We start from the raw sequence: 27,419 nt of genomic DNA, 5'->3' as shown, positions 1-27,419 counted from the left end.
TCACAATAAAAATCATAAGCTTTCTTGCCATCAGGACACGGCGGCCACATTTCAATGGGGGCGAAATGCGAAGATACCCGTGTACTTAGATTTAGGTGCATGTTAAGAAACCCCAGGTGGTCCAAATTATTCTGGAGGTCCCCACTATGGCATGCCTTATAATCAAATCGTGGTTTTGGCATGTAAAACCTCACAATTTTTACATGACAGCTCTTGTCATTATGTAGGTACCCTTTACAGCATATTGTGACTTAAAGGGGCCCTGAAACACTTTTCTAACTAATCACAGAATGGCTTCATTATTAAAGTGCGTCATCCCACGAATCTCGTGCCACGGAAATTTTTCATATCGTTTAACGATATGAAAGTGGAGTTATTGCACCGATTCACAGCTTTATCCTTTCATCTCCAAAAGCGCACTGGAAGCTACACAGCGAAAAGTTGTGTCGCAGCGGCGAAAGGGTCCCCCCCCCCCCCCCTCCATAGCACTTTGGATCACATCATCATGAACATTGGGCACGCAGGAGGCTGATGTGGGTGAGAGGGAATATGTGCGAGAGTAAGCCGAGAAGGATGGTGGTTGATGTGCGCCGTCGTGCGCATCAGCCACCATCCTACTCAGCTCACTCTCGCACATTTTTCCTCATACCCACAGCAAACGGCACTCGAGGCGCCACTCTTGGACTTTATACGGCACCTAGGCCTCTTCCGGCACACGTTGCATGCTGGTGGAGGACAGACTTTCAATGCAAGCCCAGTGACGGTTTTGCTTTTGTGTGTTATGCGGCACAATTTATTGGACGCTATATTTAAAGGGGCTCTCTTTAGTTCGAACTGTTTTATTAAATTAAATTTTTGGTCCTCTTGGAGTTTGAATTAATGAAATTATACTGTATTTGTGTCATGAACTGGAATGCAGCATGCATTTAGAGGCCAGAAATTTCAGGAAAGAAAAAAAAAGACTCGCTTATATTCGTGCAAATAAGGTAACAATGAATGCAAAAATACAGCTCTGCTTCCTCTCTGCAACATTATTTGTTTCATTCCCTTTTAATAGGATCTGGTCCATAAAGCAACTTTGCACATCAAACCATATTTTGCTCTTTTAACTTAGAATGCAATAGAGCATCCAGAATTTGTCTATGTAGACAGATGTTTCCAGGAACAGCAGACTTTGAATCCCCACAGCGGAAAGTTAGTCAGAAAAGAGCAAATAATGCTTAAAAATGTATGCTGTCTACAAGAATCGCAAATATTAAAAGGTAACATTTGTGATTATTCACTAAAAAATACAAATTTCTTTCACTATTGTAGAGAAAAGGCTGGAAATCTTGTAATAAAGCTATTTTCCAAAAAATATGGTTATATAGCCTTAGTCACAATGTACTGCACGAACCTGATGAGCATGAAAACTTTATTTTGGTAAGCAATTCAAAAGAAAGGAAGCAAGCCATTGCCTTTCCAACCTTCAGTGCTGTAGTGCATTGGGACCATTGTATTAGGTACTCCAGCTCCCTCGAGCTGCTTACAGAAAACGAACAACCCAGATAGACACCAATGATGCTTAAGAAGGAAGATTTATTTCAGAAATACTCCATACAGACATTCATGAAAAATACATGGTATATTAAAATAAGCAGTAAATATATATTTCTCTTTAAATATACATTACAAAAATACTTCACTTGAACACCATAAAAGACTCAATTGGGACATTTCTGCAATGCACAGCAGCACTGTGTAAATGACTTCTGAGCATATGTAATCTCATGCACATGTCGTATAACCCTAGTTCATGGTCACAAGCAATGAAGTGACCTCTACATAAAACCAATTGTGCAGTGCATGTGCTACCAGAGACTAGCGAGCGTAAAATTCTGTAGTGACTACAACTTCACACATGTTTGATGTTTTCACATTGGTAATGTTAAGCTAAAACAAAGCATGCATGCATACATATTCTCAGCGTGACCGCATCATCAAAAAATGAACAGTGTGCAATTTGCATGGTGCAATAGCTTGAAACGGATCGCGAAAAGCTTACCGTGCAGCTACCTATCAACAATGCCATTTCATAACCTGTAACACCTCAATGCTTACATAACTACTATTCCTTTCACTTCTAATGAATACATACTATCGCGTCAGAAATGTCACTGAGAAGAAACAAAGCAAGACCTGCTCTTTTATGCTTCATACTACAGTTGAACCTTATTACAACAAAGTCGCGTCTGGCATGAAAATACCTTTGTTATATTTAATATTCGTTATAAGTATGTATTCATTACATAATGATATTGGTGAGAACCATTGTAGATTTACTTATTACAGCCGATAATTCGTTCTATAAGCGTTTATAAAAACAGGTACGACTGTACTCGAAACTGTCATATACAATCATGGTGTGCCAGGCACCAAAGGTGCTTTACACTGAAAACTAATTGTCTATAGATAAATCACAGGAGTGTAACACACGTGAGAGAATGTGGAAAAGTAAATGTGCTTTCTAGTTAGTTTCCTCATGTTTGCACTTCCTTCTGAAGTGAAAGTATAGGCTAAGGTGAAAGATTGTTGATAACCAGGGACCACAAACCCCACATAAGGTAACACGTTTCACGTTAAGTATACAATGACAACAATAGAAGCACACAATATACATATATGCTTACACCCCACAATCCCGTCAGTGCGGCAACATGACTAGACCAAATGCTCAGGTCTCTTTAAGGGCATCCAATGAGGACGAGTGTTTGGGAGGACTGAGAGTGTGCGTAAACAGTGTCGCACAATCCCTTGTAAAAAAAGGTCTCACTTTTACACAACGTCTTGTTCCATGGCATTTGTGGTTTTCCGAGAGTGGATTTTCTCGGTATACATCTAAGGTACCTGGCGCATACACCTTTTCAAGAAAAAAACAGACTGAGCCATTCATCTGCCACTTGTACCAGAACGAGCTGCAGAGAGCTCACATGTGATGCCCCCCCCCCCCCTTTCCCGTGTGCACATGCTGTGTTACAAAGAGGAGGTGTGTTCTGAGACATTTGTAGTTTTCCCAGGGTGGACTTTTTTTGTGTGTATATATATATATATAATATTACATACCTATTCTACATGCACGTCTTTTCAAGAAAAGACTGGGCTGAGCCAAAATCATCCTCTGATAGTACCAAAATAAGCTGCACAGACAAGGGCCAAAATTTTGTAGCGATGCTTTCCGCTCGATTCTGTGGCACTGTTCTCATTCACAGCCGGCTGACCCCATTGATAATGCTGGCACAGTGTCGCTCTGACCACTGACGAAGTGCAATAAGGAATTGCATCGGAAAAGGCATTGCTACAAAATCACAGCCCAGATCAGTGATGCCCCCATATGCAGTTGGCACAGTCCAATAAACAGGCGCATCCGGTGCCATGAAAAGGTTTGCTGCACTGTCAATGCTTGTTACATTGCAACAGGCTAATGCGAGAAATAATGTTTGTACAGTTTTGTTCAGTAAACCAGCACTGCCAATTCATGGCTCTTTGGTCACTTCATGCTCCTCGCACACTGGATCTCCCCCCTACCGAAATATGAGATTCTGCAGTAATGAATAAATTTTTCAGGGAAATTTGTTGTAGGCGAAATAAAGCAGGCTGTGTAAACAGATTGCCATGAAGTGCTTCATCCATGAATCAGAGATGCAACGCAGGTTCTTGACATACCTAATCTGGAATACTACAACAAAACGCCAAGCAAAAGACGGTACGACGTCCAGGTGAAAAGTTCAAAACGCAAATCAAGCTCCTTCCTAGGAGTTCATTGTCGCTGTTGGAATTTTCACATAGAAGCGCAGTTCTATATACATATTCACAATGCTATTAAGACATTCGCGCCTTACCACACAACAGATTGGTCAGCTGCAAATGTGCGCATGGTCAGCTATGCATGGCAATGAAAACTTGAGTTACGCATTTTTTGCTTTCACAACGTCAGCACTCGGACGGTATATGCTGCCTACAAGGAGCAATGCGTTACACACGTATGTCGTCACGCAAACCACGCAGAGGTCGTACAGCACAAAGTAAAGGAGGTAGGCAAGGTAGACTGATGTGATGTTGGACAGGATGCAGAGAGCAAGGTGCAATTTGTCCCAGCGTCTTCCATCAAACATGCCTGCAAGCAAGTGAATAGGCGCATTCGGAACGCTGTGGGGTTCCAAAGAACTTCGGAATTACTGACAGTATCAATTATTTATTTATACACACTGAAGGCTTGAAGGTGTTACAGCGAGGAGTCAATTATCCGAAAATATGAATTACTACCTTTCCAAGAGTGGCAGAATTACAAAGTATTACTGCATTTAGCAAGCTGCCGCACGTGGAAATCGGACACGCTTTAATGAAAAGCTCATGTCTTTTCGTCTATGCTGATAGATTGAGCTAGAACAGTCTCTTTCATTCTGAAGGTGGTGTACATGGATTTTCACGCAACTCTCTCGGTAACCGATCATACCTACATAGCGAAAATTATGTGTCTTAGCAGTTTGAAAACATATTCGGCCTTCATTATTGTGACAAAATAACGGGGGAAGAAAGGTCTGTAATAATACTTCCTGGTCTCTTACCACAGATCAAAACGGTGCAATAGAAGATGATTCCATAGACACTGTTCGGCTGCACGAGTATAGAGTCGGAACCTACGAAACGTTGGAGAAGTCCCAATCCTTTGCCGTACCTGAGAAATAGAGAAATCAAATGAACGATCGCATAATGATCAACAGTAGATTACCGTTCTTCACGATTAATCGCACAAAGTGCGGTGTCACACAATTAAAACTTCTCATGTCAGCATTTCCCATTTTTTTTTTTCTTCTGCTGCCACCTCTATTGGCGCATTAGAAAAGCGGAAGGACGCACCATCAGGTTTTATGAGCAAAACATTCAAACGAGGAACGAGGAAATTACGCCGCGTGCATCGCACATACTTACCGGGAATTGAACGCCTTGGTGCAGCTTACGTTCGGGCTTAGATCGCACATCGGCGCGTAGTTCGGGTCGTGCTCGGCACGGGTTTCGACAACGTAGGCGTAGATCGAAACCAGAACACCCAAGAAGCAGACCACGGCGTTGTAAATTTTAAGGCGCCTTCGCCTCGCTGGTAGGTTCGCGGGTATCATAATCAAACGACACTGACGACACAGCCCCCGGGATGCGGAAGCCACCGCACGAGCGGAGCAAATGCAAATCACGTCAAACCGGTTAAACTGAAACACCGACTGAGACTGAACCGATAACAGAACTAAAAGCGCTGGCTGGCTGCCGTGGCTACTGTGGCTAGAGTGAGTACACTCGACTCGACTGTGGCCTTGGAAAGCGAGTGCAGAGCACGCGGATCGCTCAAAGCAAACTGCGCTGTCTCGTATTTTTCTGGTAGCTAGCGTCGCCTAGCACTGGAGAGTGAAACTACAAAACGTGTCCTCCGAGCTCTAAGTTTTCAAATCACGGAGGCCAGCACTAAGTCACCGGTGTTCAAACGCACTTTCCGATGCATGCGGCTCATCCACGTACGGGTGGCCGCCTGTCGGGCATTAATATGTCGTATCACATTTATTTGGAGTTATTTAGAAACTATACGCATTGAACATATCTAAGCCCTGGTATACAGCGGGTGTCTATGATTTTCTCCTTGACAGTTTACTCCCGACGCTCTAAATTAACTGCAGTAGAAGGAACTCTAGTGTTACTGTGTATCTCAGATCCGCGCTTATCTGAGAAGCAGCAGCTACATCGTAGTACGCCTACAATAAATAAAATAAAAATAAACGGCCTTCGAGATTGTCAAGCGCCGCGTTCAGGAAGGCCTGTCATAATCTCGGAGGCAATAACTTGCAGATTCCATTTGCAGAACTTGTCGTTCTTTAGTTCATCATTTTCCTGGCCAGTTTCACTACCGCGAGCAAATATGGTGCAACGCAGAGCCGTTCCCTGTATTTATTTGTCTCTACTTACCATTACATTGAGGCAGTCGTCTCAAAGACCTTGCTTGTGTATACAGTGAACTAGATTACTCGTGTACAATGTCCACACTATCCTGCCTGGATCCAAGCCGACGTGGTACGCACAATATTACATTGGTTTTGCCGAAATAGCTATAGGAATAAACTTTTCGCAGGTTTTGGCATAAGCCAAGTTAGAAAACATATCCGTCCTTTCTTTTCTTTCTTTTTTTTATCTCTCTATTTTTTTTTTTTTTTTTTTTTTGCATTAGATGTAATCAGAAGACAGCACGTACTCCGTTTTTCTCTGCTTGGGCTAGCAGTAGTAGGTGGTTGTTTATTTTAAATAACTAGATCAATAAAGCAAAAGGCTGCTCAGTCTGCTGACACCCGAACCGCGGTCAGCGATTCTGCTTGGGCTCAATCAGTAAACGTACTACATTGTGGAAAGGAGAACTATCAAAAGTGGTTGTGGTTTTATTTCATCGTCGATTATAGTTACTCTACTAATGCATTTATTCATTCATTCATTCATTCATTCATTCATTCATTCATTCATTCATTCATTCATTCATTCATTCATTCATTCATTCATTCATTCATTCATTCATTCATTCATTCTACGAGACGCTTCTCACGCCTAAAGGGAAGATGCTTGTAGCAAGTAGGAATATGGAAATTTTAATTTGATACTAAAGTTATTTTTGAGATGCCGGACCTGGCGTCATCGATAACATTATCGGAATACCATCACAAAGAGCAAAATATGCCGACGTTGTGTAGCAATAAGACTTGTGAAGTGCTTAGATTTAGACAAGCGGAACGTCCGTGAAGGTAAGCAAGAAGACGACCAAAACATGGGGGGGAAGGGGGGGGGGGAGATCACAGGAGAAAAAGATGGCGGACTAAGATGGCAGAAAAAAAATGGCGGACTAAGCAGACCATGACATTCTTATTTCTTTATAGATGTATCTATGATGACGTTGCTCATAAAAATAAAGAAAAAGAGTGCTGCGCGCGTTTCTTATGGCTGCACCCGCACGCGGCAGCTGCAGTATAATAGCTTGATACGATGACATCATGAGGCTACCACCTAATGGATACAGAAACTGGTTCGTGGAAACGAGTAACAAAGGAAGTTATTTAGGTGGCTCTAACGTTTGCCAGTATCTTTTCTAGTGTTTATTGGGCTTGAACCTTCATTTAAGGCACGAAAAAAGAAGACAAGTCAGAAATATAATGTGAGTACTTTTTTAACCGCACGCATCTGTTTAGGAACCGTTAAGAAAAAAAAAAATATCACGAAGAACCAACCCCGGTTGCTATCCAAGAATGCATTTAGCATGCTTTGGGAGGTGGTTATTTGTGGCGCTATGTTGGCACTCATTATTACCGTGCCTTACCCGTACGCGGGAGCCAACGAGTATACTTCGAGTGCAAAATGGCCAGTTCGGAACACCGTGGGAGAGTCTTCGGCCGCCTCTGAGGCTACCGCAAGCGCAACGTCTCAAACGACAGCGTCTGCGTCTTCGACCAGAGGCGCGGCGTGTTAACGACAGCGTGTCAAAACGCTAGTTGGGACCAAGGAGGTTTAAATAAACCTGTCTTATTTAAACCTCCTTGGTTGGGACGAGGGAAGAATGCGAGAACGTTCCCCTTACCACCGTGCAGTTTGTACCGCTTTGTTAGACTACACTATCTTCTGAACTGGCCCCTCGAAAATGGTTAGATTAGTCACAAGAAATCGCGGTTAGTACCCAAAGATTAAATAAACCATTTTAAAACCGGCAAACATCTCCTTGAGTACTAAGCATTAAAAAAATTGGAGGAAGCACTTGGGAGGCGCACTCCCGCAGGCGGTGCGAGATTCGTTTCCCTCGAGGAAATATTACTTATATATACGTGCTCTGCAGTTCCGTGCACGCTCCAGGACTTCCTGAAATCGGCCGGACTGTGCTCACGCCCGATTCCCCCCCACCCCTCCCCCCTCCAAATTACACCAATGCTACCCTGGTGCTTGTAAACCAAGTGCACCTTATTTTATTTCCATTTCTTTTTACTTTTTTGTTACATACATCTCGGTTTCTCTGCAGCAGGCAGCAGGCGAACTGCTTTCTTCTTCTTTTTTTTTTCTCAGAACAGCACATACGAATGCAGCGTCACAGTGGCACTTCTGTCGGGGCTTAGCGCAAAGAGACCGGGCTTTCGTTGGCGTTGACATTCTTAGTACGGCTTAGTAGTCGAGGCTGTCATCGGCACGTGCTTCCGGTTGTGTGTGTGTGTGTGTGACCAGATCTGTTAGTGCGCGTTAATGGGTGCGACATATTTATATTTCACATTACATTACATTTCAGTTTTACATTTGTCATCGTCGCAGTTTATGCACCGCTTGATCATATGTTCCTCGCACGGCTATGACTGGTTCGTTAGCGATTGCAAAACTCTGGCCATCAAATCATTCAATTCTCTCTTCTGTGAAAGCAAGCCTCAACTAAAATGCCTTACAAGATTTTAAACACACATAAATTTTGTAACTGTCCTATAATTCCAATTGTTTCCAATTAGTTGAAAGAATTCCACTTCATTCAAAAGAGCCTCCAGAGTTTTTTATTCATAAATTCTATATTAATTTCAAACGCTTGCATAAAACTCATTTACGATCAGTTGTTACGTGACCATGCGGGAGAAATTCCTGGAGGACGCCAGATTTAACGATTGAGCGGTAATGCAACAGGCCGATGCGTAGACGTTTTCTAAAGATAACAGAACCCCAACTCGGGGACTTTCACAAATCTCAATACTACGACGTTTTTGCCACTTATAAAGTGCCCATTGGTCTTGCGAAAACATCGACCTCCATACGGTTTTGGTCATCGTTAATACGGTGAAATATATTCGGCCTCCCATTACCAATATCATTTGTAAAATCGCATGCGATGCAACAACATCGTCCATCGCTCCATTTTAGAATGGTGGTTTTATAAGTGTTTTACACTCTGCTAAATTGTTAACCACACAAATTTCTGTAGTTCCACTGACGATGATTATGTACTCGGCTCTGGCAATTAATGGCGGAAATCCGACTAACGACGTGCCTTTCACCATTGGAGAAATTGAACAGCTTTGCGTAACACCCACTCTGCTCAGGGCACTCTTCCAATCTACAAAATTAGTTTTCATAACCAAGCATTTTTGTTTTTCATATTTCATTCTTGCTCGAAACTACTGCACTTTTCTTTCTGTGAGCGAAAATGTAGCGTTAGTGTTGTAACTAAGTCTAACCGACCAACCAATTCATGCACCCTTAGCATACCGACCTAATCTAAAGAATTCGATTTCTGGCAAAGCTTTAGAACGACATTTACATTTCCCAATATATCATTTTCTACACTCCGATAACTTACTCTATCCTAAAAAAAAAAATGGTTTTGCACATGGGAAGAGTTCACCTTTCGCCTTATACGCGTTCCGTAAAACACTCGGTGAAATTAAAGGTAAAAAGCTACACGCTTCAATCATATCTCTTGATTTCAAAAGTGCTTAGACATAGTTTTGCATCCCCCGGTATTACAGTTTTTGAGGACTCATAACTGCTCTCAAAACATTCCTCAAACACCGGACAGTCGTTTACCAGTCTATAGCACCAGCCAAGCGTATAAACAACGCCTTCAATTGGAGCTCCTGAGGGCTCACCAATAGGTCCTCTATTATGGATTCTTTTTTATTTAGTGTATGTACGATGTTGGCGCTTGTTAGACTGCGCCAGCTACTCCTCTTAATTAATAGATGAGCTAAGAAAAAAAGAGAAAGACGTCAAACAGAGAATAGAGAAAATATTACAGTAATAATAGTTCTAAAGTTCACACACACACTTAACAAAAACAATTGCTTGGGATCAGTTCACAAGAGTTCGCGCACACAAGAAGAAGAAGTAGTTTATTGATTGCAAAATGTAGAGAGGTCGGCCGGAAAATGAAGCATCTGGCCTGCTACTCTACGTAAGGGAAAGGGAAGAGGGGAAGAAAGAGGGTCACAATGGGGGACGATAATAGGAGAAACGAGGTGAAAGGACACATTGCCGAAATGTTATCACAAGCGTGAGCCCAGGCCCGTGTCGCCAAAGAAACGTGAAAGAGCACACAGAAGAACCACAGGAACACGATAGTATGAGCGAATACGCGAAACACGTGTCATATACTTTTAAATATCGCCTCACCGCCCGGCGTGTCAGCAGAGGCGTACGCCGAAGACAGGTGGCTGTCATTTGCACAACAAAACCGCTCGTGTCAAGAAGCAAAGGCACGCAAGGCACTCATGTCATCACCCGCTGGGCGCTTCGTGCAAAAGTCAGCGTCAGCACAGAAAAAATCACGCTTCCTATACTTGCCCAATACTCGTGCTACTACTCCAATACTTCTACCCAAATTCGAAAGCCCACTGTTCCTTTAAATGTCGTCACCATCATATGCCAGCAAAAAAAAAAAAAAAAAAAAAAAAAAAAAAACCCTCGGCGTTATATTTTTACAAAGTGTCTGACATTGTACGTCGGACGTAACCGAATCCCAGAAGCTAAAGATACGTCGGACGTACGCGACGCTGTGAAACAAAACAGCGAAGAGAAACTGGTACATTTTTATAAACGCGACTCTCGATCTGTTAGGTTAGGTTAGGTTAAGTTGGGTTAGGTGTGTCGAACCACACGTGGCTCGGCAGTGCTCGCTCCTTGTCGGTCTCTTACGTCAGCAGACGCATTCAAAGGCTTGTTGCAGCATGCATGTGCAATAATCGGTAGGCAGTAGGCGGTAGCCGCGACCCGCCCAGCGGCGCATACGGCTCGGAATATTTAGACGTATCTTCACACTTCCGGTTCCGGGTACCTTTAGATGAAGCGATAATCAAAGTACCTTCAGCTTCTGGGATTCGCGTACGTCCGACGTACCTTTAGACACAGCGTATTTTTTATTCGAACTTGACCTTTACTGGACACGAAATCAATCCGGACAAAATCAGAACTCCTTTGCTCCCGTATACTAAATTTTTTTTTCTTCAAAGTCATAAATCATATGATCTTTTAAATCATATGGATCATCCTTTCGGTGGCCAACACTTACGAGCTCTCAGTTCACTTAAAATCTTACCTCCGTACAACGTGCACTCCTACTGACCATCACAAGTGCACAAAAACTCGTGCGGAATGCGCGTATAGTTGTGAGTCGAGTGCAATCGCCTCACTCGTTCTGTCTTGTTCTTGTTTCGGATTTTAGCAATGTACGAGATATCCCAGCAGCCCCCTTTTATTACGACATTACACAGGTTCTCTTGGAACTAGGCGTTTTATTAAATAAAATGAACACGTAATACATGGATAGTTAAGAGTTGATTAGATATTCGTTTTGCACGAGCGTGGGCAACTTCAAGAATTCAATGAGAGAGAAAATTTGGGAGAGTGGTATCATGGTAAACCACTGGCATAGGCTGACCGGGTGCCACAAAGCTCTCTGAATGTACGAATTCCGACCCCGAGATACAACTCTGTATCGCGCATCATTTCTTGAGATAACATTTTCGGGCTAACGCCCGTACGAAAGAAAATGGCTTTTCACAGCTAGTAGCCAAAGGAATTACGTTTCTTTAAAAGCATCGCACGTTTTTCAAACGTAGGGTACGTGAATGTTCTTTCTTTTAATGCGTTCGCATTCTTTGGTTACGTCAGCACTTTCGGGGATCTATCTATCTATCTATCTATCTATCTATCTATCTATCTATCTATCTATCTATCTATCTATCTATCTATCTATCTATCTATCTATCTATCTATCTATCTATCTATCTATCTATCTATCTATCTATCTATCTATCTATCTATCTACTAAGTTTGTACATTTGTATCTAACCGTTCTCCCGCCGACAAAGTCACTGTAGGTGTGGGACTGCTCTACAATGACGAAAAAGACCCATTAAGTTTTTCCTCGATGCTGAGCGGAATCAAACCCACACATCACAAGGGTTCCTCAACGACAGCAACCCGATGCATTCGCAGGCTGTGTCACAAGTACACTGGGTAGGTGGCGCTTTTCAATGAACGCCTTTCACGCCACCGCTTTAGCGAGCTGCCCCACGAGCGCATCGGGTATGTTCCGCTCTTCAACTTGGGCCACCGAGTGTGTGCCACTGGGTGTGCGGCAAGCGAGAGAACAATTCTCAGCCTTTGCACTCGCCGGCGGGCCACGCTTCTCGTGTCGAAGGCCTCGCGCGGACTTCTCGGTAGCACTACTAGATGGCGCCGCGTCTCCAGAAAGAAGCCCGAGAGAAAGAGAGAGAGAGAGAGAGGAGTCCGGTTGCCGCATGACGCGGTTCTCTGCTTTCGCGCGCAACCGGCGCGCCACGCATTTCGGAGGCCACGCACCTGCTTCGCGGTGGCGCCACAAGATGGCGCCCAGGGTTCTTAGGAAAGCGTGAAAGAGGAGTACCCTGTACCTACACGCCTCGTACATAACTCGTTTCGACGGTGGCGATACGTTCCGCTGCTGTATTGATTCAGTGCTAACGCATTACCTCGGCCTTAGAGGAAATTAGTGTGAGCACTGTTCATAACTGTCATGTTCATCTGCACGTAACATTGGGTGCGTCGTCTCTCTCTCTCTCTCTCTTTCTGGAAGGCTCCAGAATAAAACGGCTGGCGTAGAATATAATCAACTGATCACCATGGTTCTAATAAAATGTCAACGCATTCTTGTGAATTAGTCTTCATAAACCCACGTTATTAGAGGCAAACTATGTCTGTTTTACCTAGGAGCTTCTTTCCAAGAACGCCACGTTCGCTACACTCAATGCCTTTATATAAAAAAAATCTGTATATAGTCTAAAAACAAATTATTAAATACAGCGCTACAGAAGAAATACCCATAAAAATAGCCATTTTTTAAAGAATAGTTTTGAACCAAAATGATGTCGTTACATAGCCGTTGTTTGTGTGGAGTAATTGTGTCCATAAAACAGGCCATAAGATAACCAAAAAAAGCTGGAACTCTCCAGTGATGCTCCTGAAGGTACTCCATGCAGTTAAGGTTAGCGATTCTGTTAGGATTTTGTTTACTCAAGCCATCAATTATTGAATGGTAATCCTGACAATATAAACAGTGAATTCATTCATTTCAAACAAATTTCGTAAAGGCAGCACTTATGAACTTTCCGCTGAGTTGTGCGAGTGTCTGTAGGTTAAATATATATTTACGCATTGTGGGCAATTAATTGTCTAGAGGAGTACAAAACAGCTAGAGAAGTGCATAGAAAACAGAGTATAGTATGAAAAGCCTTTAAAAACCGTAACGAAAAACTCCATGAACGAAAGTTCTAAATCATTGAGTTGTAAAACTACGTCCACATATTCAGTGAGGACCTAAACATTACTTTGAATCAAATTCATCTCTGTATGAAGTTTTTATTGCTATTTGATAGCGTATTCCATAGTTCTGATGTGGCCAAATGAGTAGGAAAAGAACCCATGCATATTCAATTTTCATGGACATGGCTGGTGTAACATACGATGAAACTGACTGCATTAGATTTGTGGTCGGATAAGTTGCAGGTTTTATAGAACAGAGAACGACACTACGAAAAAAAGAAATTTGAGTGCCTCTCTCTGAAATAAGCTTTACATTTTCGCAGCGCTAATAGCACAATTTTCTTTTAGCGGAGAAAACGAATGTTATGTTCCCTTATTGAACTTCACGTCCCGATGACGTAAAGTTGCCGTCACGAACTTCACGGCATTCTTGTGTACTTGGGCTCGTTTCTGTGCGGGCGATGTGCCCGATAGGATCCCAGGTAGAGTCAGTCTGCTTACTTTCGAATGCAACGTAATCGCTGTTTATTCATAAACAATGAACTAGCTCCTTAAAAACGCTGTCAAAATCCATGATGTAACTGGAAGCTGGTAAGCGAGACATCCAAAACTACTTAGGCCTTGCTCCCAGGCGATTGACTGGCTGATGGCAATGCTAGACTTGTAGGCTGTGGCGTCGACGGCGCTGTTCCGGTGACGTCGTTTAATTCCGACCCGTCTTTTCGTGACATTTAATTAACGCTTAGAAACTAGCTAGGCTCGTGAACTCGCGAGCAGATGTGGAGAATTTAACTGAGCGCAACGTTATTTAATGACGTCATCTTAGGCGCCAGATTATGTTCCTGCAGGATAACAGGGTGAACGCCAAGGTCGTGGTGAAGCTCAGCCGCAACCTCGAAGGGGCAGAACTGAAAAAGAAAGAGCATACCGAAAAAAAAAAATTATAAAAAATAAGGAGAGCAGTAATGAGTCAGCAGTGCGTGTACAGCTAGAGTCAACAACTTACTAAACGCAGGGTGTGCGAGAAAGCTTTATTTATCCGTGGAACCGTAAGGTCGTACTAACTGCATAGTGTGTCGCAGTATGGGTACGAGACCAACGCAGAAGGCGACACAGGGGTGACATTCACATAAAGGTGACATACGGGAAATGAGTATAAATTGAGCCCTTAAATGAAACTCGTGCCACGTAAGCTTTTGACAGCGACTGTACATGACGCTTGGTGCAAGAAAGAGGCACCGAAAAAAGAAAGAAAAGAACCCGTGCGCTCACATATACGCAGAGCCACTTGACCTGAAAGCTGGTTTCACGGCAATGTGGAACGCTAAGTGAAAAAGCCAGCTTGCAGGCGGCTGCTGAAGAAACGATTCTACGACATTACATGATTATACATGGCGTATAATTAGGGGAACCGAGGGGTTCTATGTTTAGTAAGAACCAGTATTTAGTTAAAAAAAAACAAAACAAAAAAACAGAGGTGGTGGTGTAGAATATGGCGCATTCACTCCATGTGGAGGTAACATCCGCTATAAAGGAGGGTCTACCCAGATAATGCGTTGCTCCCCCGTTTGAGGAGAGTTGCGGACTTCGTAGCAAAGCAGACTTCCTAATTCACGCAAGAGATCGCCGTGCAAAAGAAGCCAACTTGACACTTCACCGGAGAGTTGTCAAATCAAGTTAACACACGAGGTTTGCCGTACCAAAGTAACGCCTAGCTTCGCCATGGGGGACACCTTAGTGAGGGAGCTCCGGATTAATTTCGACCAAATGGTGTTGTTTATAACATGCATCTGTATCTTGTACACGAGCGTTGTTGCAATCTGCCCCTCGTTGGAATGCGGCCGCAGGGAATCGAACGCGTGACATCGCGTGCAGTAGCAGAGCGCTGTATACAATATAACTGAACCATCACTGTGGCGGGTACAGAATTGCACTGCGTCGAGAAGCGAACTTGCGCACGCGCCCTCCTCGCTGGGACTGTAGAAGGGCAGGCGAAATAGGCAGTTCACCTGAACGTTCTGTAGAGCATCCTCGTGCGGCCAATCTCCTGCAGGGGCCTCAGGTTGGCCACCAGGTGTCTGTTGCAGGAGAACACCTCCGGGAAGGCGTACAGCTGCCGGAGCATCTTTACCTGCGGACACCGCGTCTGGTGAGGTCGACGATTTTACCTCCTGATTAATTTATTGCCATCTTTGTAATTCTCCGTGGTCTTCTTTTGTTTCTGTCCCTTGCATCCAATTTACCGTCTCCGTTTCCCTCTGACTTTCTTTTTTTATGACTCCTGGTTGTCTATGTACACTTTCAATTACCCTCTACTTGGTTGACAACTTTCTTAACTCCTTCCTCCATTCCGTGCGCATGCTTTTTAGGTACCGATATTTGTGCACTTTAACCGGTCATTTCTTTCCATCCATGTTCCTTAGGTCGTTCTTCAAAACTAATCTTGCTCTGCGCCTCTCTTATTTCAAAAGAAGCCCAACTCATGTCACCTTGCACTGCCTGATTTGTAGTTTTAACATTTGCCCCCAAAGCCAGTCGGCCCACCTGGTTCATCTCCAACCCCGACAATATTTCTGAATTATAGCGCTAAATGGCATTTGCGAACGTTAGCGATGACATCATTACACTTTTCTAAATTTCTCGCACCACCTCGAAGTTATTGTAGCCCCAAAGTGCTCTGTGTTTCATTATTGCTGCATTCCGCTTCCCTTTCATTTTTAGATGATCTTGGTGGATGCTTGAATAGGTCTTTCCTTTATGTATACGCCCAGGTATTGCTGGACTATGGGTATGACTTCCTGTTGAACTGATACCACGTCATCTCTCGTCTCTCCATTAAAGCTAATAATTCTCAATTTCTCCGTGCTAAATTTAATGCCTAGATTGGTCGCTGCATTGCCACTTATATTCTCAAGTCACTGTAAATCCCTTGCATTGTCCGCTAGTAGCACTATGTCGCCTGCATACATCAGTCCAGGGACCTTCTGTTGCATCTTTTACCCAATACGGATGTAAGATAGACCAATAACTAATTCACTGCTTTCCAGTCGTCTTTCTATGCCCTTGACATAAAGCGTGAACAACAATGGAGACAAAGGACATCGCTGCTTCAATCCTCAATGAATTTTCACAACTTCGTCGTATTCACGGTCTCCCCATACGATTTGTACTCGGCTGTCCCTATATATCTCCCTCAGCAGCTCCACGAAATCACCGTCTATGCCCTCGTGCTTAAGGATGTCCCGTAGCGATTCCCCGTCTACGTTGTCGTAGGCTCCCTCAATATCTAGACATATGCATAAAGGTCTATTCTGAGCTACTGAAATCTCTATGCAATGAGTCAGTACAAACCTGTTATCCTCTAAGCGTTCGCCTGGTCTGAACCCATTCTGTAGTTCCCCCCTGTACGATTTCGTCCTGGCCCCGTCACTATGACAGCTCTTATTTTGTGGCTTGCATTGTCATTATATATGTCACTGGCGTTACTGTAACTGGCCTGTACGAGCTCGTCTTATCCTTACCCCCTTTGCCCTTCTAGTTGAGGTTCATCCTGCTTTCACGACATACAACCGGAATTTTCTTCGTTTTAATCACTTGCTCTAGCATTAGTCAGCGGTGCCTTGCTCTTTGGACCGAGGTTTATGATTAGCTATACTGTGATTTTATCGGGTCCTGCGGCTGTGTTATTGGGACATTTGCTTCCGCTTTTTTTTCCAGTAAAATCTTTCTGTGCGATATTTTCATCACAGATGGAAAAAGCGATGCGAGTGGTAGTGGGGGGTAGCGCATAATACATGTCCGACAGATACGGAAGCTTAACAATACAGGAAATGATAGGTCGGCCTGTACAGAATATGGTAGGAACTGGGTTAAATGAATGGGGAAGAGCTGCATGCGAAAGGAAGAGGACGGAAGTGAGATGGCGTAGACAGCGGAAACGCTGCTAGCGTCCAAATAAAACTCTTATTAGAAGGTTTTGGCGTGTCCTGGTAAACGCAATCGGACTGGGCAGTTTTACCGGATTAATTAAATTATGAGGTTTTACGTGCCAAAACCACGATCTGATTATGAGGCACACCGTAATGGGCGACTGGACTGGACAAACTTTATTTGGGTCCTGCAGGACCCAAATAAACACATCGTAATGGGGGACTCCGGAGTAATTGTGACCACCTGGAGTTCTTTAACGTGCACCTAAATCTAAGTACACGGATGTTTTCGCATTTCGCTTCTATCGAAATGCGGCCGCCGTGGCCGGGATTTGAGCCCGCGACCTCGTGCTTAGCACTGCAGCGAAGTATAATACACTTGGTTACTCACCCGCCGTGGTTCCTTAGTGGCTATGGTAACACTATAGCCATAAGGAACCACGGCGGGTGAGTAACCAAGTGTATTCTACTTCGCTGCTGGTGTAATTTTTCGGCAGTGGCGTAATCGCGTTGCTGCCAAAAATTTACCCCAGCAGCAAAGTAAAATACACCTGTTTACTGCAATATTAACCGTGTTTATCTAGTTGAGCTCTGCGCCAGTCAAACAGGTGTTATTCCGGAAACTGTCAAATTCTGCCACATTGTCGAATCCGCCATCTTGACAGCTCTGATTGGCTCCCAGGACAGCCACGCCTCTTTTTTGATTGGCTCAAAAACGGCACGATGGCAAAATCGTACAACATGGATGAATTTGACGAGTGTCCGGTAAGCATACCAGATCTCCGACGTTCCGGCATTGCATAAAGAAAACGTCACTAAGTGGTACGGACAGGATAAAAGCTGCCATTTCGTAAGAGTTACTTGGGCTGTGGCGCGGGGCTCGCGTTCGTGCTCGCACACCTGTTCCCTGCCGATGAACGTGGGCTCCCGGAAGACGATCCAAAGCACGTTCTCGGTGCAGGGCGGCACCGTCCGCGAGCCCTCGTACATGTAGTAGTTGCGCGTGTCGTTGGGCAGGAAGGCGATCAGCCGCAGCGGGAGGGGCAGCTCGGTCCGCTCCAACGCGTACGTCACCGAGCTCAGGGAGGAGACGAGCGTGCGCAGCAGAGGGTTGCGCTGGCGAACTGTCTGCGACGAGAGCGCGTGGACATGCAACACCCCGTGCGAGTTGGCTTCTGGATCAAGTCCATGGTATTCAAGGTATAATCAAGTGCGCGAAACGTTGAAGAAGGAAAGTAAAAGACTAGAAGGGAGTGTCACGTACCAATCCTGAAGCCTAGTCATAAAATTTATTTTTAAAAATGCTTATAGAAAATGGGACCTCTCCGCTTGATATACAATTAAGCGGTAATTTCTAGCCGCTGAGCGAGCGGCAGGCTCGCAAGGAAAGGCAAGACCAGGCTCCACTCATACAAATCTACCGATATAGGGGAGAAAACACAAATTAATCCGAAAGCAAGTCACGTGCTAGCTGGTATACCGATATAGTTCGGCGTGACGCGGGATGGCTACATCTCTGCAACCAAGGTTCATATACATCACCTAACGTCGTACCAGAAGTGGCCCACAGTGCAGGCTATCGAAACATTATTAAGGGAGCACTAGCTGCTCTTGAATGTCGACAGGAAAAAAACGCCTGATGTATTATATCTCAAGACACAGCTTTTTTTTTTATTCCATTTGAAGGGAATAAAATAGAATAAGGCGGTTGCGTGAATGACGATATACCTTGAGCTGTGTGGCCAGGCCGACGTACGCGGGAGGGCACTCCTTGCAGTCCACCCGTGCCGACGGCGTCCGCAGCCGAAACGTCATTTGGACCTGCGCCGTTGTATTCGGCCGCAGTGGCGAAAAATGGCGCGGAGACCGGATGCATTCGGGAAGAAGTGACCATGATGTCACGTGCTAACTAGATCAATACCTTATAGAAAAAAAAAAGGAATGTGTCCTTACAGTGGCTGACTGGTAAGCTAGTTGGTAAGCATTAACAGTGAAGATGAGGCGCCTTATCTACGCCATAAGCTTCCGGACAACACTGCCTGGGCAGCCTGCAGCATTACCAATAAACAGGAGGTAATGGAAGTATGAACCCGTTCGCATATGCTAAAGTTTCAAGCTTGTAACCTGATGCTCGTCACAAGTTGTCAGTAGGGAGTGCTCTAACAACTTGGCTAGGTAAAGGAGCTTGGTTTCTGAATGGACACTAAGGACCAACGCTAACTTAATTTGATGATGAAGTGTTGGTCTAATAAAGTTCCCATGAAGTGTGCAACTTGATCGAGCGAGTTTAAAGTACAATGAAGTTGCCCTTATTTTTCTGGAAAAAATGATTGTTATACGAAGGGTGCAGTTTCCCTTATTGAATTTCGCACCCGAACCGGTGTGCCGGTTTGCGATCATATGGCCCGTATAACGTAAAACTATTCCAATCTGTTTTTATTCCAACTATGATTGGCCATTAACTCTCCGTGATAGATCAAAATGGCTCGGGCTCTGCTCATTTGGGCGTGGTGCCCGCCCATATGGGCTGAACTCGAACCACTATGACCTATCATAGAGGGCTAACGGCGGATTTGAAAGAAAAACAAATTGAAATAGTTTTACATTAAACCGGCCTATGACATCCTGGATGGCGATGTACTTTCCGATGTTTGGGCCGTTTCTGTTCAGAAAACGGTCTCAATGCTCGCTCAGTCAAGTCTTCGTTTCTTTAAAGTACACGCGTAATCCTTGTTTATCAAAACTGTTTACTACAGCCCCGAACAAACGCCGTGCGAATCTCGTGATGCCAATGCGAGAGCTTTAAGCACGTCTTTCTTTTTTTTTTTTTGCATCTGTTCTGACTTACCAAATCTCCGTTCATCGTATCTATCAATCCAGCTTAACCTATATATACCATCTCTCCAAAGGAGTAGTACATATTTTCGATATTGTAGAAACCCTACCGCACGCTACTCCCTCGTAAGAGGATGACACTTATAGCAGGAGTGAAGGCTGGAAACCGCTTAGAAGATACGCTAATTTGAAACTAAAATTGTCTCTAAATGCCGGACCTTGCGGCGTCATCGACATTTTCAGTGACGTAATGAAAGAGAGCAGTGATTCGCTCACGGCGCGTAGCGATAAGGCTGGGTATGATTTAACTCATCAATAATTCCGGCAGAACCAACCTCATGATACACTGACGATGTTAATGCGATTGACATCTAAACAGTGTGGCGACACATCGTATTGGCCACCGTCGAAACGCGTCACGCATAAGGCGCTTACTGCAGCCGGGTACTTCCCTCGGAACTCTTAGGGCGGCGCTGCTATCGAGGCATCCTATTCCCTCTTACCCCCGTATTCAGAAAAGCTCGTGCTTGACTTGATCTAAATGACGCCTGTCGCAAACGTGCCAAAGGAAACGCAATGAGTGGGCTGTAGTAGCACGTTCTCGCCAGGCGTCATTTAGATAAAATCAAGCGTGAGCTTCAACTTAGGATACTTTTCTGAATACGGGGGTTAGAGCTACTAGATGGCGCAGCGCTTCTAGAGGGAATAGAGTTACTGTATAGGCTCCCGAGACTATACAGTATCTCTATTTCCTCTTAGAGTTGTACTGTAGGGAGCACAGTTGCGCATGGGTCCGCCATCTTGCCCGCCGACGCATCCGTGTTAAGCAGCAAAGACACTCCTCTTGAATGCAGGATACGGCGCGGCTCAGCTGCCGAATGTGCTTGCTCCTTCATTCCACGAAGGCCAGGTGGCGCGGCGGGCGGTAGTGCAGGCCATAGAAACTCTATGGCTCAGCTAGGCGCCGCCGTGAAGTTGGCTTTCCCTCAAAAGGATGCTTTTTATTTGGCGAATAGGGGTGCGAGCGGCGCGTTCAATCAGATGCGCAACTCTGCTCCCCAAGGGGAGCAAATACAGTGACTCTATTCCCTCTGGTAGCGTGGCGCGTATGTGATTATGTATTCAGACAAGAATACGCATGACGCGGATTCGATTCCGCCCAGCAACGGAGAAATTTTCAAGAACTTGTGTCCCAAGTTTTGACCCATTGACCCAAGTTGACGAGAAAGAGGACAGATATAGACAAACATACCGCAAACTCGGCGAAGCTGCCAAAGAATGCTAATCGCTTTAAAGATGAGGAATTAAGATTGCTGCGCGCGTTTCTTCTGGTTGCTATCACGTTTGGCCGCCCCACAGGAACAGAGCAGGCAAGTGTAGCGTAACATAATGACGCATCCGCCTCCTTGGACTGCTTCGTAGAAGCAGGCGGTTTAGTAAAATACTGAGGGCACATTGGCGACTGCCAGTATATTGTTCTAAAATTTAGACGGTTAATTTAGACGCTTAAACTGATTCTTTGCACGAAACATTCGGCTTGTTTCGAACTATAGTTTTTGGAGAAATTTACTCAGCGTATCTGGAATCGTTTAGAGAGGACTGTCCACTTCTTGACCTGAAGTCAACCAGGGAGGATATTCTGCTGCTGAAGTGCTGATTGGCTGGAGTGCCTGTCTCCTTCTGACGCGTATACCCTATAGCCCAGCGAATCAGAACTTAAGCAGCAGAAGAAATGGACATGTCCACTAGGTGGACACTTACAGAATACCCCCCTTGGTCAATCATGGTACCGCGCCCACCTCGACGGCGTAGCTGAGTGCGTCGACGATGTGCTCGCTCCCGCTGTGGTCGTCGCGGCCCCAGTGGAACTCGGCCTGGTCGAACACGTACTCCTCGGCCAGGAGACCGCCCGTCACGATCGGTTTCGGCATCGACGCCCGCACACGCACTGTAATGGGTCGACCAAGTGATCAACCAGAGTGGTACTGCAGGCATCTACGTGTTACTATAAAAATGAGGAATCAATTGTTACTCGGAAGAGTGCAAAAACCAACCCCTTCCCAGCTGCCACTCCTCGGTTTCCTTGACGAAAGCACTATAGTATAGCTCCTGCTGACTTCATTCGAAGACATCACGTTAAAATGCACAGCCGAGAGCAAAGGGAAACAAGATTGCATGAAAAGGAGCATGGCAGGATAAATTGCGCAAGAAAATAATATACAGTCGTACGTCGCCGCGTAACTACTGTTTGCGACTCGCAATAGTTATGCAGGCTGTACGTGAGCATAGTCATGCACGCGCGACCTTGCTTGAAACCACTTTAACGACCCAAGCTGTAAGAAAGTCCTCCAATATTTAAAGCAGTACTGATATAGTATGACATTACCGTATCACGTTTTCTGCGTTAAAAAAACTCAAAATCTTCTGAACCCCGTAAATATAATTTGCAAGTGTAGGAGAACCCTAAATATTCATTATAATATTTATTTCTAGGAAACAAGCTTTGATTTCGGCACCCGCAAGGTGGATGCGTCATGACGGTATAATACATTGGCTCGCTCCGTTTCAGCGAGATGTCTGTGCGCCTGCCACGCGCGCGAACTCAAGTATTACTAGCTCAGATATAACTGTGCCAATACTGATCCGAGCATTCAGCCGATTTACCAGCTCAAGTATAACTGTGGCACTACTTCTCCGGCCATTCATCCCATTTACTAGCTCAACTGTGGCTCCTTCGGGCTTTTATTCTATTTACTAGCTCAAGTATAACTGTGTCAGTACTCTTCGGGTCATTAATTCCACTTACACAGCTCATGAGCTCTGTAAATGGACTTAATGTTTGGAGGAGTATTGACAGTGTTACACTGGAGCTAGTGAATCGAATGATCGAATGCCCGGAGGAGTACTGCCACAGTTATACTTGCAAGTATAGCTGTGGCAGTACTCCTTCGGGCATTCGATCATTCGATTCATCACGATATGGGAATGTTTCTACCCATACCGGTAGTACCTCATCATCCGGTACTGGTGGTATTGGTACCGGTGATACCACCGTGCAGTGGAATCGCATGGTGGTGGTATACCGGTTGTAAGGGGAGCGTTCTTGCATTCTTCACTCCAGACTGCTAGCGTTTCGAGACACTGCGCAACTGGTCGAAGACGTATAGGCGCTGTCGTTTGAGACGCCGCGTGTCCCGCCGTGGTTGCTCAGTGGCTATGGTGTTGGGCTGCTGAGCACGAGGTCGCGCGATCGAATCCCGGCCACGGCGGCCGCATTTCGATGGGGGCGAAATGCGAAAACACCCGTGTTCTTAGATTTAGGTGCACGTTAAAGAACCCCAGGTGGTCCAAATTTCCGGAGTCGCCCACTACGGCGTGCCTCATAATCAGATCGTGGTTTTGGCACGTAAAACCCCATAATTTAATTTTAAATTTTGAGACGCCGTGTAGCTCTGACAATAAATCATGTGATTGGTAAAACCCTCCCTTTCACCCCCAACTAGCTCAGTAAGACATTGTATCAGGCAACTACATTAAAATAACGTTAACCAGTAATATGCTTATGGTCTACAAATTGCAGTTGAGGAATTCCAAAAAAGCCGCATTCTTGCAGAACTTTTCCCCGCAGTTAATCAAAGTGCAAAATGCAAGAGAAATAAGTCACACATATAGCTAAGACATGGGACGGGTGCTTTATACTTGAATTCATTAGGATATCGCAGCCGTGGTGGAATATATTAGAAAATGCAGTTTGTGTGTGTGTGTGTTTGTTTGTGTGTGTGTGTGTGTTTGTTTGTGCTTGTGTGTGCGTATGTGCGTGTGCGGAGGAAAGCGGTACTGCGCAGCGAGCATTGTGGCCTCAGAGATTGCAATCTCGGAGGTCACACGCAGCAGGCATATTTGAGATACGCACGCGTCCTCCCAGTGTTGTAGACGACAGGGTTGGCGAGCGGCGTGGAGAAGTGCTTGAAGCGCAGCGGTGGCACCGCGACGCCGATCGACTTGTGCGGCAGCAGCAGCACGGGCGACTGCTTGGCGCCGTTACAGCTGCTCCACTCCTGGCCCCACTCGCGGGGAACTGTGCGCGTATACAATCAATCAGTCGGTAATCAGTCACCGAGTCAATCAGTAACACAGTCAACACTTTGTTCACCAATCAGTCGGTCAATGAATTAATATATCAATTGATCCGTCAGTCAGTCACTCCATCAGTTAATGTTTGAATCAATCGGCCAATGAATTTTTCGGGCAGTTGATCTCCGAATGAATCAAATCATCAATCAATCATTCAGCCAGCAAATCAACAAACTTGTTCGCCGATTTAGTCAATCGGTGTTTATTTTACGTTCCCACGATGACTACAAATTCTGAATATAGGTGGGAAAGAAAGAAAGGAAAAAGTTGTCGCAGTTTCACCTGAAAGGTGAAGCATCAATTGCGATAGCAAATTTGTAGAGAGATATACGGAGTAATGATATTAGCTTTATCAGCTGTATAAACTTGGACATGCAGCAGCACCGGCAACGCGCCGAACTGTTGTCGACGCCGTCGCATTTTGCCCGCGTTCGCTCAAAATGCGTGCGGCGTTGGTGACTGTTGCCGGAGCCTCTGATATAAATAGGCACTTGGTGCCGCAGCTAAACGTCGCCTCCCTTCCCTCCCCCTTCCCCCCCTCCCCCACGGCCTCTCGCGCATCGGAAGAAGGCGCGTTTGCTCTACATATATGGTGATTGTAAAGGAGGAAAGAGACGCCTACTTCTGCAGCCCTTAAGGAAGCACGGCGCAGAACGCGCGTTTGTTCTCCGCCGTGCGTTCACTCCCCGTGAAAGAGCGCGTCCCTCGCGCCCTTTCACTCGCACATACAGCGTTCGGCGGCGCGCGGCCACGATTTCATCTCCATTGACGTCATACGGAACCTCACGGCGACGGCGACGGCGACGGCGACGGCGACGCCGACGGCGACGGCGACGCCGACGGCAGAAATCTGCTTTTGAGTGTCCATATAATTGCTATCGCAATAAAAAGAAAATAAAGAAAGAAAGAAAGAAAGAAAGAGGAAAGAAATGTTACAGATTAAAAAGTATGCAGCAACTAGTGTTGTCTAAGTATGCATACGCATTCTCCCAAATTGCAACTGGCCCACCCCCAAGTTTAGGTTGGCCCAACCCCAATTTCCAGTTGGCCTACCACCAAATTTCAGTGGGGCCACCCCTAAATTTCAAGTTGGCCCGTGCCCAAATTTCAAGTTGTCCCATGCCCAAATTTCAAGTTGGCCCACCTCTGCTATAGGCTTCCCATGCATTTTCCATGGAGCCCTATGTATCCTTATGGGTATGCACAAATCTGATCATATGGGTGTTCACTGATAATTTTTTTGTTTCAATTGTTTTTTATCGATAATAAAGCTACCAATCACCTACATTTACACTAGTAAAACGATTAATTGTCTTCGCAAATGACGCATTTTTGCACAGATACAAGAAATTACACTTATCACATGACGGACATATTTTTCTGGGGTACTCGCCAAAGAATGCTTACGCATTAAATACTAGAATGGAGATATAAGAAAGCATGTAGATAACGAAAAAAGATTAAACGTTCAGCGAAAAATGTTAAAAAACGAGATTGGCACACATGGAACGCGGTGCAATAAAAACATACCAACAACACTGGTTGACCAACGTAAATGATCAAGACATGGTTGTAACGAGACGAAGAGTACAACAAAAGTGTTTTGAAAGACGTAAAAATAAAAAATAAGGCGTTGGCACAACACCGATATACAGGGGTACAACAGCACATACGAAGGGCGAGGGCCACAGCAAGTGCACACGTGTGTACTCACTGATTGGTTGGGGCCCCGGGACGTGGCAGTTTGGGACGTAGTAGTGCCACCGCTCGCGCACCACGCCCTGCACCGCTTGAAACAAAGCACGAAAAACGTCGGTCAGATCAAGGCTCGATACTGACACCAAGATAAACGACGTCGTTGGGCCAGCATTCACCGTGTATATTTTGAGCGCACACATCACATCACGTAAGTCACATGATCACAATAAGGACGACCATCACTGTGCCACTCGCATTCCTGAAGCTGAGCGCGTCGCAACTCATCTGGCTGCCCAACGGACGGACGGATAGATAGATATGTAGATAGATAGATAGATAGATAGATAGATAGATAGATAGATAGATAGATTATCTAATGAAAATTTACGTTAACTAAGTTCGCATGCATTTACGAGCCTTGAGACGCCATACCAACAATTTGCCAGAGTAGGACGAAGGCGAGCCGTCTTATTTCCATGGCGATGGGGCTTCTGAGAACACCCACGCCGGGAAATTTGGAGCGCGTCAGCGTCGGTGCATAGCCAGAACTCTGCGGCTTTCGGTGTCAGCACTGCTGTGCTCTGGACAGAGAGATAGAAAAATGACGATAAAGATAGTGTGTAGGGACAACTGATAATTAGAATAGAAATATAGGCGGACCACTATAACACACACACGCACACACACACGCACGCACGCACGCGCGCACGCACGCACGCACGCACGCACGCACGCACGCGCACACACACACACACACACACACACACACACACACACACACACACACACACACACACACACACACACACACGCACGCACGCACGCACGCGCGCGCACACACACACATCATGTAGAATTGCAGCGGTTGGTCGTTGAAAAGAAAAAAAAGCTGGTCATGGACGACTTGCTTTATTGCGATAGCAATTATATGGACACTCCAAAGCAGATTTCTGCCGTCGGCGTCGCCGTCGCCGTGAGGTTCCGTATGACGTCAACGGCGATGAATTCGTCGCCGTGCTCCGGACGCTGTATGTGTGAGTGAACGAGCGCGAGGGACGCGCGCTTTCACGGGGAGCGAACGCACGTCGGAGAGCAAACGCGCGTTCTGAGCCGTGCTCCCTGAAGGGCTGCAGAATTAAGCGTCTCTTTCCTCATTTCCATATATAGAGAGCAAACGCAAATTTTTCCGTCGCGCGAAAGGCTGTGGGCGGACGGGAGGGAGGGGAGGCGACGTTTAGCTGCGGCACCAAATACGTATTTATATAAGAACGCCGCGCGCGTTCGGTTCGAACGCGGGCAAAACGCCGACGGCGTCGACAACAGTTCTGCGCGTTGCTGGTGCTTCTGCATGTCCAAGTTTATGCAGCTGATAAAACTACTATCCTTACTTCGTATAGCTCTCTACTAATTTGCTATCGCAATTGGTGCTTCGCCTTTCGCACAAAATGCGTGCGGCGTTGGTGACTGTTGCCGGAGCCTCTGATATAAACAGGCACTTGGTGC

The 27,419-nt window shown here is 45.3% G+C and overlaps 3 protein-coding genes across 8 annotated transcripts in view; 1 reads left to right on the top strand and 2 right to left on the bottom strand.

Annotated features, from left to right (window-relative positions):
* Positions 1-27,419, top strand: part of LOC119446302 (general transcription factor IIH subunit 3-like) — a 50,057-nt gene that overhangs the window by 15,975 nt on the left and 6,663 nt on the right. The gene's annotated exons all lie outside the window — the stretch shown is intronic.
* Positions 1,567-5,332, bottom strand: LOC119446301 (vitamin K epoxide reductase complex subunit 1-like protein 1). The gene is made up of 3 exons (XM_037710699.2): positions 4,969-5,332; positions 4,605-4,714; positions 1,567-4,153 (listed from the first exon to the last, which is right to left on the bottom strand). The coding sequence occupies exons 1-3, from the start codon at positions 5,154-5,156 to the stop codon at positions 3,945-3,947; spliced, it is 507 nt and encodes a 168-aa protein (XP_037566627.1). The 5' UTR covers positions 5,157-5,332; the 3' UTR covers positions 1,567-3,944.
* The window catches only part of LOC119445096 (carbonic anhydrase 1), a 43,855-nt gene continuing 30,260 nt past the window's right edge, over positions 13,825-27,419 (bottom strand). For 2 of the 6 annotated variants that reach the window (XM_049664080.1, XM_049664077.1), the window contains 6 exons: positions 23,998-24,162; positions 21,884-22,032; positions 18,978-19,070; positions 18,150-18,377; positions 15,330-15,451; positions 13,825-14,228 (listed from right to left, as the gene is read on the bottom strand). In XM_049664080.1, the coding sequence (XP_049520037.1) occupies positions 14,138-14,228; positions 15,330-15,451; positions 18,150-18,377; positions 18,978-19,070; positions 21,884-22,032; positions 23,998-24,162 (848 nt within the window). In that variant the 3' untranslated portion in view covers positions 13,825-14,137. Of the gene's footprint in view, positions 14,229-15,329; positions 15,452-18,149; positions 18,378-18,977; positions 19,071-21,883; positions 22,033-23,997; positions 24,163-25,932; positions 26,008-26,348; positions 26,494-27,419 lie in introns of those variants that run through there. The other 4 variants (XM_049664081.1, XM_049664076.1, XM_049664079.1 and 1 more) reach the window with 3 other exon arrangements.

The sequence above is a fragment of the Dermacentor silvarum genome, chromosome 3, assembly GCF_013339745.2.
Source record: "Dermacentor silvarum isolate Dsil-2018 chromosome 3, BIME_Dsil_1.4, whole genome shotgun sequence".
Classification (NCBI taxonomy): Eukaryota; Metazoa; Arthropoda; class Arachnida; order Ixodida; family Ixodidae; genus Dermacentor; species Dermacentor silvarum.
Note: the sequence above shows the minus strand (reverse complement) of the source record. Positions and strands in the feature narration are given on the sequence as shown.